The 14,197-nt window shown below is 41.3% G+C and overlaps 2 long non-coding RNA genes and 1 gene segment (V, D, J or C); 2 read left to right on the forward strand and 1 right to left on the reverse strand.

The window, feature by feature from the left end:
• Positions 1-1,670: 1,670 nt before the first annotated feature.
• Positions 1,671-4,630, forward strand: LOC118240940. The segment is given in 3 exon segments: positions 1,671-1,708; positions 3,688-3,761; positions 4,311-4,630. Coding segments are annotated over 3 exon segments (432 nt in total).
• Positions 4,631-9,295: 4,665 nt separating this feature from the next.
• Positions 9,296-11,702, forward strand: LOC118240937. Its single transcript, XR_004775719.1, has 4 exons — positions 9,296-9,547; positions 9,910-9,936; positions 10,237-10,312; positions 11,559-11,702. It is a non-coding gene; the product is annotated as an uncharacterized LOC118240937 (long non-coding RNA).
• LOC118240939 lies at positions 9,752-10,115 on the reverse strand. Its single transcript, XR_004775721.1, has 3 exons — positions 10,058-10,115; positions 9,885-9,974; positions 9,752-9,783 (listed from the first exon to the last, which is right to left on the reverse strand). It is a non-coding gene; the product is annotated as an uncharacterized LOC118240939 (long non-coding RNA).
• Positions 11,703-14,197: the final 2,495 nt, after the last annotated feature.

Genomic DNA, 14,197 nt, shown 5'->3' on the forward strand with positions numbered 1-14,197 from the left:
TCTAAGATTTTGGAACTGGCTCATTTTACTGCCTTGTTTGGCTTATGTGGTATTTGTATTTGAAAGAGGAGTAAACAGTGTTTGAGGTTCACAGTATGTCAGTTCCATGTATCAAACTCTCCTTATTCAACTTTGTGAAAGAAAATGCCATTTTTTCTTTTTATAAGACTGTCCATAGTAGACAGTGAGCCTCTCTACTCTACACAGGCTGCTACTCACCTGCTCTTCCATGGTGAGATCTTCTCTACCCATAGCAGGTTACATCTCTATAACAACACTGACCCAGAGTCACTGTGAGAATCCAACTGCAGTTTATTACAAAATGAACGCAACATGAATGATAAGCCAGACAGTGCAAGGAGAGAAGCTTACCTTTGTTTTAATTACATGATCAGCAGGCTGTTGTAATAAGGTATTTATTGTTTATTTCTGTTGGTTTCTGTTGTGCAATGTGACCTGTGCTATTTCTGTTCAATTCATTGTAGGACAAACAGTAAACACAGAAGAATATATCAGGAAATTTCTTTATATTTGGCCAGGTGTGGGTAAGAATCTGATGTGTTTTGTAAATCTGCATGTTCATTCAGTTCTCTCGACTTTTGGGGATCACTGGCTCTCTGCCTCTGAGAAGAAGATGAGCAATGTGTGAGACAACAGCAGTTCCTCCCTCAGCACAGCTGGCTCTTCATCTGGCTCTGGGCTGATTGGAGATCAGTGGATTGGGTGAGTTCAGGAGTGTCTCTCTGATGAGCTTCACCTGGGTCTCATTAGCTCTGTTCTGGGATCTGTCCAGGGCTCTGACACACATTGAGTTCCATGTTGCTGAAACAGATGTTATGACCCAGTCTAGATAGGAGCAGTGACAGAAATTATTAAATGATGAATAGGATGAATTTAACACAAACAATAAACAAAAATGGACCGACAAAACTGACCGACCGCATTTACCTATCATGTCTTTGTACGCATCAAAGCTGGACAAGCGGCTATCAAGTGCCCTCTTTTGTGACAGTAAAAACATGCCCGTTTCTCAGGGACTTCACTTTTTCTGTGGGGTAAGGGGACAGTCTTGCAAGGATGGGTTTCTCTTTTTGGCACTGGCAGAGAAGCAAAGACAGTTTTGTGTATTAACATGAATTCATTGGCAGCAAAAGCTGTCTGAGAGAGTCGATACTTCTGCTTATTTAAACTGTGTGGGAGAGTAGATTTTGAATTCTTCTAACATGAGCTCCTTTAGCTCATGAAAGCTCTGACTGACTGGCAGCACACCATTTATCAAATTACACAGATTTCCCATACAAATTCTACATAAGTTTAGAGGGGTGTTTGTCTAGTTGCCTGAAGTTCTGCTGGTAGGCCTCTGGGATTAACCCAAGAGGTTGAGGCGAAACCCCAGGGACCTTGTTTCTTTATGGGAGGATATTCTCCAATACCAAGACTTCCTACAAAATGGCCTTCATCTCCACCTTGAGGCCAATGTATCATTATGTCAAAGAAATCTGCTGTAGCATGAAGACCGTCTTTACAACACCTATCAAATACGTCCATAGTAGGGCAGAGTGAGAAATCCACTATTCTGAAAGGAACCATCCTAACCCAACAGCCAGCAACAATCTCACACTCCCCACCAAAGGGAAAAAAAAATGCCCAACAAATGCACACAACCAAAAATGGATGAGCCCCTAATTTCTGTTATGACCCAGTCCAGGTAGGGTCTGTGACAGAAATTAGTAAATGATAAATTGAGGTTAATTGGCAAGTGAAAGTGAGTATGAATGATGGATATGTGAGTAAACAAAATGGAACAAATCAGAGATGAAACAGTGACTGTTGTATTATGATCAATTATATAATAGTGTAATACAATAGGCACAAATCACACCAGAAAGACTTCAGATGGGTCAACACTGAAAATGGTAAATCACCAAACAAGAATAATGAAACTGACTAATGCTTCTGACAGGAACAGGCAGAGGTAGAATGCAATTGCAGGAGGTGGTTTATTAAATGTAGGAAACATGACACGAAGGGTAAAACAAACAGGCTAAGGGCTGCTGAGGGTAATAACACATGGTTGGAATACACAGAAAAGCAATGACAACAACAGTAAAATAGGCATAAGGCAAACCTGACAGAGAGACATAACTTACCACCATAACAAACAACCAGAAGACAAATCCACAGGGCTTAGATAAGCAAGACAAGCAGACACTAAACAGATACAGGTGAACATGGGAAGAGTGGAAACTAAAACAAGGAGTGGAATAGAGGAACAGACGGGTGTGGAGAAAATGAAACTAAGGCTTGGAACAAGGGAGTGCAGGAAGAAAGGGAAACCAAGACATCAGGGACGTGAGGAGGGTGGACCTTTGTGACACTGACCATAAGTGGGGCTACAAAACCTAACAAAACAAAATGAGAAAACCAAAACACTTTCCTATCTCCCTCACCAAACACAAAACAGAGACAAACCCCAAAACTGCAAAACAAACAGCAGCCCACCCTACACCTGGTGTGAAGTGACACAAGTGAATACAGACTATACAAACTAAAATATAGACACTGTATACACTATATACACTAGATACAAGGGCAACAGAACAAGCAGAAGGCCAAAGCGAATCTCACTGTGGAAGTAGACTAACAGGGTCAGAGCACAGAACAATCAAAACAGCAAAGAACAAACACACAAATGAAAACACAAGGTTGAGCATAAAGCTTCCTAATAGTGTCTTCAGGACCCTTTTATACCTGGAAATGAGATTGTAGCACTGTGGTTGACTTTCGGTGGCGGAACAAAACATGTCAGTTAGACATAAGTAGACTTTAACTTTTAATCCACATTAGGTGACACTATTAATCCACATTAGGTAACGTTGCATCAGAACGCACGGTGGTTTTGTAAACTACCCAGTACTCTTTTATAGACTAATTGTGACTTTGTTAAGTATCTTCCTATATCATAACCATTGATATGTCCTTATAGACCTTTTAATTTATACCGATGGAGAGTTTCTTAAGTGTCGTTCAGTAGTAAAAACATACATGTATCAGGAATATCTCTCAACAAGACTTCATCTGCATGCTGGGTTTATTTTAAAAGTCAGAAATATCGGTACCTGACTGCAGCTTTATCGGTGCAGTTCACTTTTACTGTAATACTCACATACTGCAGGATCAAAACATTGTTACAAATACTCAAATTCCTAAATTATACATCTAGAACACATTTATTTATGTCATTAGATAAATTATCTTGATTTGGATGTTGCATTAAACATTGTTTTTAGTGTACATAAATATATCTAAAAACACAATTCTTATAATCAGTTGCTATGATTCTGCAAAGTCTACATGTATCTAACGCATAAACATTAACGATATAAGTCTGAAATAGTTTAAAGGGATCACCGAATTCAGTTCTGCGAAACACAGGTTCATGCACACACGCACACTTTTAGCGGCACAAAACTCTCATTTGGATTTAAGTAACTTGCACTCTTTATTCAAAATTAATGTAGTTTCTGTCTTTATTTTTCTATATTTATTTATCTTTATTTCAAATTGTATATTGTATGTATATAGTATCTTTGATAACTTCTTTCATTACACAAAAAGAAAAGAAAAACAAGCGTCTTTGGGGTTGTATCGTTCACTAACTCTGAAGCTAAACTACGCGCTGTAAAGAGAGGATACGGCAGTGTGTTTAGAGCAGGTTTATGTACGGACCTTAAACGAAGTTAGTGTGGAGGACACTGGACGTAAGAAGAACTTCACTTTTTATTCTCAGTAAATCACAGTTTTAAGTAGGTATTGTTTGTAATAAAGGTCTCTTTATTAAAGCGCATTAAAGGTGATTTTATTAGCGCATTTATCCTAACCGTGGCAGTGTCATTGCAGCTTTTAGTGTAAATCGACTCACATTATTAGCGTTTTTTTAGTAAAAGCATAAATGTTTCAGCAATATCCGCCAGCAAACCTTTATTCTGCCTACTGGGTTAATTTTCATTAGTATAAGTGTTTGTCCCTGACTGGAGGTTGTCGATGCAAAGCACTTTAACCGTAATACTCGCATACTGAACAATCAACGTCTGTTAAATATACTTCCATTTTAATCTATGTATGACTATTCATTATATTTATTTAAAAGGTTCATAAATTAAATATACTGTCCAGGGTTTTAATGCCCATTGAAAATTCTATAATATATTTGTGATTTCAGTTCCACAGAAAGAGGAAGTGAAACACAACTGATTTTCCTGCTAACGGTTCCTGCCTGTCTGAGCTGTAGACCGTGTTGTGTCTCCTAGGTGACGCCCCGCCCACCCTCACGGTCCTGCCCCCCTCCAGTGTACAGCTGCAGCAGGAGAAGGTCACACTCGTGTGTCTGGCCAACAAGGGCTTCCCCTCAGACTGGAAGCTGAGCTGGAAGGTGGCAGGTAGCAGCTGGAGCTCGGGGGTGAGCCAGAGCTCCGGGCTACTGCAGAAGGACGGCCTCTACAGCTGGAGCAGCACCCTGACCCTCCAGAAGGAGGAGTGGCTGAAGAACACAGTGACCTGTGAGGCCACCAAGGACTCCCAGTCTCCTGTCACACAGACACTGAGTAGAGAGCAGTGTGCTGAGGCGTGAAACTCCCACATGTGTACTGATGTGTTCTCCTCTCATTCATTAATGTGCTGTCTTTTAGATAGTCTGTGTTTATTACTCAAATGTTCCTTGGTTATTTGATCAAAATGGAATAAAAATTTTGAATAAACATTATAGACTCTTAATTAAAACATTTCCCACAACAATAATCATAACAATAAATATCTTTAAAGTCCTACATTTCTATACAGCAGAAATGCTAATGTGTGATGAGGTATAGGATTAAACTTTGATAAAGCTGCCATTTCATTTATGTGTGTGTGTGTGTGTGTGTGTGTGTGTGTGTGTGTGTGTGTGTGTGTGTGTGTGTTGTGGGGGCGGCAGAGGGCATAGAGCGAGCGATGCGCTTGTGTGTGAGAGAGAGAATTTTACTGAAAGATTTCAGTCAGTTTTTCAAAAAGTCATTGTTTCAGTTGGTGGCATTATTTTATCTTATTGTGTAGTAAGTTTATTTAAGCAAGTATAGTGAGGTTATTTAACTTTACCTCCTAAAGATCTTAGATTTTTCACTTTTACTTGTTAATAAAGATTTAGAATGGACATGAAAAGTATGTGTTGGTAGAAATGTTTCACAATGGCTGAGAATAATCAGATGAAGGCACAGACATGGTGATTAGTGCTTTAGTGTGTGCTTACATCACCTCTAAACAGGACAGAATCTCCTGAAGATGACTGACACTGATTTAGCAATAATGCTACCAGTAGAGATTTCTCTCCATTAATAACTACCTGCTCTATTATAAGAACAACTGTCCCAAGATACCAAAGGTCTCAGTACTGCAGTGCTGTGATTGGTTTCTGATGCTCCATGCACTGGAAGTGTGTAAATGTGCCTTTGTGGGGTATTGATAAGCACTAGATAAATTCCACGTGTTGTTATTATTGTTATAACTGTAGTGTTTTGTCTTCACCTGCTCCAGCAGAAACAGAGAGATCATCTGATCAAAGAAAAGAGAGACAGGTGAAGTTTAGGATCTTCTCCAGGTTTCTGGTGATGCAGCTCAGTCTGAGCTGTTATCACTGTCAGTGTCAACAGCAACATTAGCATTGTGTTTAATGGTGGGTTTCTTCTTGATGGATCATACTAATGTTCACACCTTCCATTTCTAACACATAGACAGCAGGAGTAGAATGACATATAGATCTACAAAACTCTCCTCTAACAGAAGTGCAACAGTGTTGTCTGTATTGTGTCTTTGTGATTCATTATAGATTTTTTTGTTGACTAGAGTGAATGTGTTGTGGTTCCTAGAAGAATGATTTTTTGTAGATTTGTGTTGTTCAGTAGTGAGTGTGTTGTGTTGTGGTTCCTCTCCTCCACATAGTGTGTCATTGTGCTGTATCACATCCTCCCCCTCAACACCTGCAGTAGGTCCCAGCTGCAGCAGTGCAGTCTCTGTGCAGTCTGACTGAGGGAGGTTTTTGTACAACTCTCTAACACTGTGTGAACAGGGGTGTACTACTGATATAATGGTAACTCTGACAGTAATAATCTCCTGCATCTTCAGTCTGGACTCCTCTGATGGTCAGAGTGAAGTCAGATCCAGATCCACTACCACTGAAACGAGATGGAATTCCTGACTGTAAGTTAGTAGCTCTGTAGATCAGGAGTTTAGGAGCTTCTCCAGGTTTCTGCAGGTACCATTGTAGATAATGTCCATAGCTGCTGTGATAATACACTGCAGGGTTTGTTCTACAGCTGATGGTGACTGTGTCTCCTGGAACAGCAGATTTCACTGCAGGAGTCTGAGTCACAGTCACCTGACACATGGATTCTGGGGGAAAAAACAAAACAAAACAAAGTAAATCCAATTTAAATCATATTTTATTTTCCCTTTCTTATGTTGCTTTTATCTGTTAATAGAAGGTTTAGAATATTTTATTAAACAAGACATCTGTTTTTTTTGGTTATTCACCTCAAAAGCAAAGATCAAAAGATCTTTTACCTTGAGTCCAGAGGGCCAGTGTGCAGATGAAGATGGGGATCAAAGTCATGGTTGCTGTGGGTGAAGTTGCTGGGGCAGGCAGCTCTCAGTCATGAAGTGTTAAACTCACAGGACTATAAACACTCCCAGAGCACTGAAGCAGGTACTGCACATGCAAAGTGACCTCTCTGTATTAATACACGTCTACCAAATACTCTCTGTGGTCTCTCTTTATTAATGCACATCTACCAAATACTCTCTGTGGCCTCTCTGTATTAATACTCACCTACCAAATACTCTCTGTGACCTCTCTGTGTTAATACATGTCTACCAAATACTCTCTGTGGCCTCTCTGTATTAATACACATCTACCAAATACTCTCTGTGGCCTCTCTGTATTAATACTCGCCTACCAAATGCTCTCTGTGGCCTCTCTGTGTTAATACATGTCTACCAAATACTCTCTGTGGCCTCTCTGTACTAATACACATCTACCAAATACTCTCTGTGGCCTCTCTATATCAATACATGTCTACCAAATACTCTTTGTGGCCTCTCTGTATTAATACCCAAACACCAAATACTCTCTGTGGCCTCTGTCTGATGTATTGACCCCACTGAATACCTCTTACAGAACCGTATTTAACAGAACAAACCATACTAGATAACTATAAACTTTATAATACAATGTAATATATAGAAGCTCTTAAAGGTCAAGTAGTATTTCTATTTAATATAAACAATGTCAGAAAACTATGGTACAGTGTGCTGATTATTGGAGAACTCGAGCTAAAGATCAGATCAAGAGAGAATGATAAATAAGAAGTATCTAGTAAATGTTATGTAAAGATTTCTAAACGTGTGTGTGCTGTAGTGCGCCTAGTCCCTGCTCTGTACAGGATCTTTGTTGTGCCTGCGGTCTACATACTTTCCACAAGGGGCGCTGGTGAGTTGCACAGTGGATGTCTAAGAGAGTGTGTTGACCAGAGTAGAAGAACAGAACTTCTGTTACAGCCACAGCAGCTCACTGACTGTTAGTGCTGCATTTAGGGAAGAGGAGGAGGAGCTCTACCATCTTCCATGATGACCTCAGTCAGTTGTAATGTGATGTAACACACTTACACAGCCCTGAACAATGGAGCTTATAGTCTGAAGAATGCTCTTTTTTCTTAATTCACCTCTCAGCTGGTTTTAATTATTGAGTTTTGTTTTCAGTTCAGTAAAGCTTCTTTTTGAACTTGGTCTGTTCTTGTATTATTTTATTATTCACTATCTGTACTGTAAGATTCTTTGCACTGGGGTGTGTTGTGCTTGAATAAGTTTGGCTAATGTAAGTTGAACATCTGCAAAAAGTGTTGTTCTATTCTGGGAAGGAGCAGGTTTTTCAGGGCTGTAAACGCAAATCTGTTTCACCCCACTGCTCTCGCTCTCTTTCACTCTGACTGGTATTGACTTTACTAGAGACTAGTTTCAGTTCTTCATTTTTATCTGAACATTACATACACAAGCAAAGGAAATAATTACCAATAAAACAGTATCAAGATTGAATAAAAATTATGTTCTCAACTAAGTACATTTAGATAATGAATAAAAAATTTAAGAAATAAAGCAAATAAAGAAATAAATGAATGAATGAGTTTGCAGGGTATTTTATTATTTAAATATTATGACCTCATCTAGGCTTAAGGCTGTAACAAGAGTTTTGTGTTAAGAATGTAAATGGAAGAAACCTCAGAGGAGATCATTGTATTTCAAGGTGTGCCAGTGTATAGGTGCGGTGCAGGTGCAGTCAGTGCAGTTCAGAAGCAGCCCTTCACTCTCTGTTCTGTAATGGTGAATTATATCAGTGGATGTGTGGAAGCACATGAGCAGACAGCACTCTTTAGGAGAAAGGACTTCCTGATGTGGGGACTCTTTAGGAGGAAGGACTTCCTGTCTGCTTGTGTTCTGGTCCCCCTGGTTTCCTCCTTCTCTGTGGTTTGTGTGGTTGAGCTGCAGCAGGTATTCAGGCTCAGATATGTGTCCCATTCATTATCACATTATCATCATTCACCAGACACACACACACACACACACACACACACACACAGAAATACACACACACACACACACACACACACACACACACACACACACACACACACACACACACACACACACACAGACATACACACACTGTTCTCACATTCTCACATTCCTTAGAAATATGTTCTGCATGTACTGCATTTATCAATTATCGTGTTGAATTCTTCAAGTATTGTATCATTACATTATTGTACTGGCTGCTACCTCAGTGACTGCTGTGTTCATGTATGCTATAAGCGTAGCTGCTAAATACTAGAATATGACTGTATAGCCATACTTCTGTATAGCTGGTCTAACAAAGTCTCAACTTGATTCAAAACACTTATTTTAATGCCAGTAGTGGTGGACTTGTGTGTGTGTGTGTGTGTGTGTGTGTGTGTGTGTGTGTGTGTGTGTGTGTGTGTGTGTGTGTGTGTGTGTGTGTGTGTGTGTGTGTGTGTGTGTGTAGACCAGCTGATTAAACTGACTCTGCTGGTTCTTGGTTCCCAGCAGTCTGGTCACTTTTACTCTGTCTGTATTGAGTGTGTTTGTCTCCTTTAAGGAGTTTGTGTTTTGCCTCCTTTTCTATGTAACCTGTGTTTTAATCTTTATATCTTTTGTGTTTAGTTTTTGTTTGCTGTGGTTATAATCTTTTTGGTGTTTAACTACTGTGGATTTCTCCTACTGAAGGTTTTTGTTGTTTGTTTATGTTTATTTACGTTGCTTGTTACCTTTGGAATCACTGACTGTATTTCCAGTGTGTTACAGCAAGGTTTTGACCACTAGCTGCATCAATCCTTGTACATGTTGTATAACTTCAGGTGAGGTCTGATCCACACTGTGATCAATTCATCCATTTCTGTGATTACCATCATGTGGTTCTCTCATTACTCAGCACAGACATCTGCTGGTATACAAAGTTTTCTCCTTTTTTTCTATAAATTATTGTAATGTATTACTGTACTACTGTCCATCATTACAGTATAAGCTGAGTCTAGTCTGGATGGTGGAATCCCTTCACTCTTGTAGATCACTTGATGTTTGCTGTTCTGGATGTGCATGTGTGGTCCTGAAATGTGATTAGTCTGCCCCCACATGGTCAGCCTCAATATTGCATCCTGCCTTGCATTTTTAAGTTTCCTTATCCTGTGGCAGACAATAATTTTGACTAAATAAAAGTTGGAATTATATTCCTTTCTTCTTAACATTGCAAAAATTTAGTTTGTGTGTGAATGGTAAAAACTCACTTTTTCCCTGTGGTGAAATTCCCAGGATGATGTATTCAGCTACACTTCAACGGTAATTCTACTTTTTCACCATGTCTATCCCATCATCACCTAACATGATACAGAAATTCAGTTATCAGGACATTAAAATAACTCTTTTAGTCTAAAAAGAAGGAAGAATTAACTCCACATACCAGTTGCTGTCTGGACAGTTTAACACAGTATTTCCTCAGCAGCTTTTCCAGGATCTCCAGGATAAAAACAGCAGTAAAATAATTAAAAGAATCAGGAGTAACTCAGACCAGTTCACTAGGTAGTGTTCACCTGTCCTTATACACCACAGTGATGTTCATATATTACTGCCTTTTTCCAGAACCTGAGTGTGGAAGCAGGACGTTATCAGGGGTTGGTTTAAAGGAAAGACATTAACCTGCTACATATGTAGTGATGTAAGTATCCATTACACAATGATGACAATTTAAAAGATCAAACAGTTCAGTACTGTAGTATTTTGGAGTTGATGTGATTCCAGATTTAGCAGCTCTGCAGCTGATCTCAGATCAGTCTGTGTTTGATTCAGAGCAGTTCCTCTACAGCTGAGGGAGGTTTTTGTACAGCACTCTAACACTGTGTGAACCCACTGTAACTCTGCTGACAGTAGTAATCTCCTGCATCTTCAGCCTGGACTCTAGTGATTTTTAGAGTGAATTCTGTACCAGATCCACTACCACTGAAACGATCTGGAATCCCAGACTGACGGTGTGATGCAGCATAGATCAGGAGTTTAGGAGCTTCTCCAGGTTTCTGTAGGTACCAGTGGAGGTAACTGCTAACACTCTCACTGGCCCTGCAGCTGATAGTAACAGTCTGTCCTGGTTGAAAAGACTGAGATCCTGGAGTCTGAGTGAGGATTATCTCCCCAAAGGATTCTAAAAATAATCACATACAAAATAACATTTAAATTTGGAAGAATTTTAAATAAATAAAATCCAAATTAAACATATTGTAACTTTGAAAATTAAAATTGCAGCAAATAAACATGACCATCCAAAGCCAAGTAAAAATGAAAACTAAACTTATTTCAGTTTGTCTCACCCTGAGTGAGGAGTCCCAGGGTCCCCAGCAGTAGAATGAGTGACATCATCATTGTGCTGTGTGTCAGTGTGTGTTAAAGGACTGAACACTCTCTGATCACCACTACAGCTCTTAAAGTGTGTGGAGCAGTGAAGCAGCTCACATATGCAAACAGGACAACTGACATTTCACCTCACAGCACTAGTTTGTATGTCTGATTCACTTTATCAAATAAATGATAGAATCACTCCTCTTCTCTCCTCTTCTCTCTCTCCTCTTAGAACTCTCAGTAATCCTCTCTTATGTGCTGCACTCTCACATTCAGTCATGATTTTTATACACTTGGTTTTCCTGACATTGAAGATCATGTTGGTATTGATGACACCTGCGTTATGTCTGCATCAGCAGAACATTTAGAAAAGACAGTATCTAATGTCTACATTCAATAACACTATGGACATGGGGAAGTGGATTTGGAACTCTCCTTTTTACTAGGTCATTCACCCAAGCTATGTGAATAACACTGCCACGAAGTGGTGAACATAGACAGCAGCAATACACATTTCCTCCCACCCTACTAAGAAAGTCTTAGTAATTACAATTCTCTATCTTTTTTTCTAGAGGTAGAGGGTAGACTGCATCTGACCTCGAGCCAGTTCAGGGGAATATTCTGCCCCATAACAGAACAGGCCTCCTACAGCAGAGAGTACACTGGGTCTCAGAGCATCAAGACGAGTACGCAACTGCAGCCCTGATGTGGAGTGTTACGGTAGGTCAGCAAATATGTGTCTAACCTCTACTGGACAGTGATGGAGTGAGACTTGGAGGATCTCAGTGCAAACTCGCACAAACATTTCAGATGGATGGTCTGCAGCTGAGTGAATGTTTCAAGTTTCAAGTTTAGTTTATTTGTCACGTACATAGTCATACACAGTATAACTCGCAGTGAAATGGTTTTGTGAGTGCTCTGTCCAAACTGAGGAAAGAAACAGGTGCATAAGGAAATTAAATATATATATATATTTAATATATATATTCCCTGACCTCAACAGAGAAAAGAGCCTGTTGTTGGGATGGGTGGGGTCCTTCACAATACTCCTGGCCTTGGTCTGGTACCGCTTGTAAAAGATGGTCTACAGGTCAGGAAGTTCTGTATGAGTGATGCGCTCTGCTGAACGCACCACCCTCTGCAGTGCTTGTCTGTCCTGCTTGGTGCTGTTCCCAAACTGCGATGTTCCCCGTGAGGATGCTCTCGATAGTGCAGGTGTAGAAGTTCCACAGTACCTTGGAGGGCAGTCTGAAGTCTATTAGGCGTCTGTGGTGGTGAAGACGCTGACGAGCCTTCTTTGCCAGGGAGTTGGTGTGGCGGGACCAGGACAGGTCCTGCGAGATGTGAACGCCAAGGTACCTGAAACTGTGTACTCTCTCCACCATGGTTCTATTGATCCTCACAGGTTGGCAGTGCCGCTCCTGCTTCTTGCTGCAATCCACGATCAGCTCCTTTGTCTTGCTGACATTTAGGAGGAGATTATTTCCCTGGCAACAGTTTTCCAGGTGTTTAATCTCCTCCAGGTAGGCCCTCTCATCGTTGTCCAAGATCAGGCCCATGACGACGGTATCGTTAGCAAACTTGACAATGATGGTGGAGCTGGAAGTGGCTGCGCAGTCGTAGGTGTACAGTGAGTAGAGCAGTGGGCTTAGGACACAACCCTGAGGAGCTCCAGTGCTGAGGGTGAGGGTGGATGAGGTGCAGTTGCCCACCTTTACTGACTGTGGTCTGTCTATTAGGAAGTTGGCGATCCAGTCACACAGGGATGTATGCAGTCCTAGATCCCCCAACTTAGTAGTGAGTAGAGAGGGGATCATAGTGTTAAATGCTGAACTGTAGTCGACAAACAACATTTTAACATAATTACCCCTCCAGGTGGGTCATTGTGGTGTGGAGCAGATGTGCAATTGCGTCATCAGTGGAGCGGTTGTGGCAGTATGCAAACTGCAGTGGGTCCATGGAGGCTGGCAGTGAAGAGGTGATGAAGTCTCTGACTAGCTTTTCAAAGCACTTCATCACGACTGATGTGAGGGCAACAGGGCGATAGTCATTGAGGCTGGAGGTTCAAGGTTTCTTTGGGACAGGGATCGCTTGAAGCTGGATGGGACGGTACCGATATTGAAGATGTTGGTGAATACCGGGGCTAGCTGGTCTGCGCAGGCTTTGAGGACTCTCCCGCAGATACTGTCTGGTCCTGCCGCCTTCCTGGTATTCACTCTTTTAAACACTCTCCTCGCAGACTTGTACTAGTCCATGTTCCCACTGATGATCCCCGCATTGTAGGCAGCAGTGCGAGAGTTCAGAGCCTCGTGGATGGTTTTGTCCACCCGGGGCTTCTGGTTGGGAAACTTTATGATGGTGGCTCTTGGAATCATATCGTCCACCAGTTTCCCAAGAAACCCTACTACTGCCTCCGTAAACTCGCTGACAACATTAGTGCTGTGTCAGAACATGTCCCAGTCTGCATCATCCAGAGCATCCTGCAGAGCGGCCACTGATTGGTATGTCCAGCACGCGACCTCCCTCTGAACTGGAGCTTCCCGTTTCAGCCTTTGTTTATATTTTGGTATGAGGAAGATGGCAGCGTGGTCCGACTTACCAAACAGTGGATGAGTTAGTGCCTCAAAGCTGTCCTTGTATGGGGTGTAGCAGTGGTCGAGTGTCCTATTTCCCCTGGTGGGGAAGGTCATGTGCTGATAAAGGTTGTGCACTGCACGTTTGAAGTTAGTGCTGTTGAAATCCCAAACCACGATAAGTGCAGCATCCCTCGAGGAAAGCTAGTCGGCGTCAGGAACAGGCTGAGGGCTCAGGCACACTGAGCTCCCTTTCCTAGCATCCTGCTAGCCAATGTCCAGTCTCTGGACAACAAGCTTGACAACCTCTGGGCCAGGATAAAGTTCCAGAGGGACATTCGGGACTGCAACCTCCTCTGCTTCTCCGAGTCGTGGCTGAATGTGCTTGACATGGTTGGCCTTTAGGAATGCAGCGAACTCCTGTGCAATGCATTGTGGTCTATTATCACTGACAAGGACCTCAGGTATTCCATCACAGCTGAATAGATTCTTCAGTACTCACATGGTCCTGTCTATGGATGTGGAGTCCATGAGCTCCACTTTAGGCCACTTTGAATGGTTCAAAGTTTCAAAAGGCTTTTATTGTCATTTCAGCTATATAAATGTACACAACAAAAACAAAACAATGTTCCACCTGG

The sequence above is a fragment of the Electrophorus electricus genome, chromosome 2 (genome assembly GCF_013358815.1).
Source record: "Electrophorus electricus isolate fEleEle1 chromosome 2, fEleEle1.pri, whole genome shotgun sequence".
Classification (NCBI taxonomy): Eukaryota; Metazoa; Chordata; class Actinopteri; order Gymnotiformes; family Gymnotidae; genus Electrophorus; species Electrophorus electricus.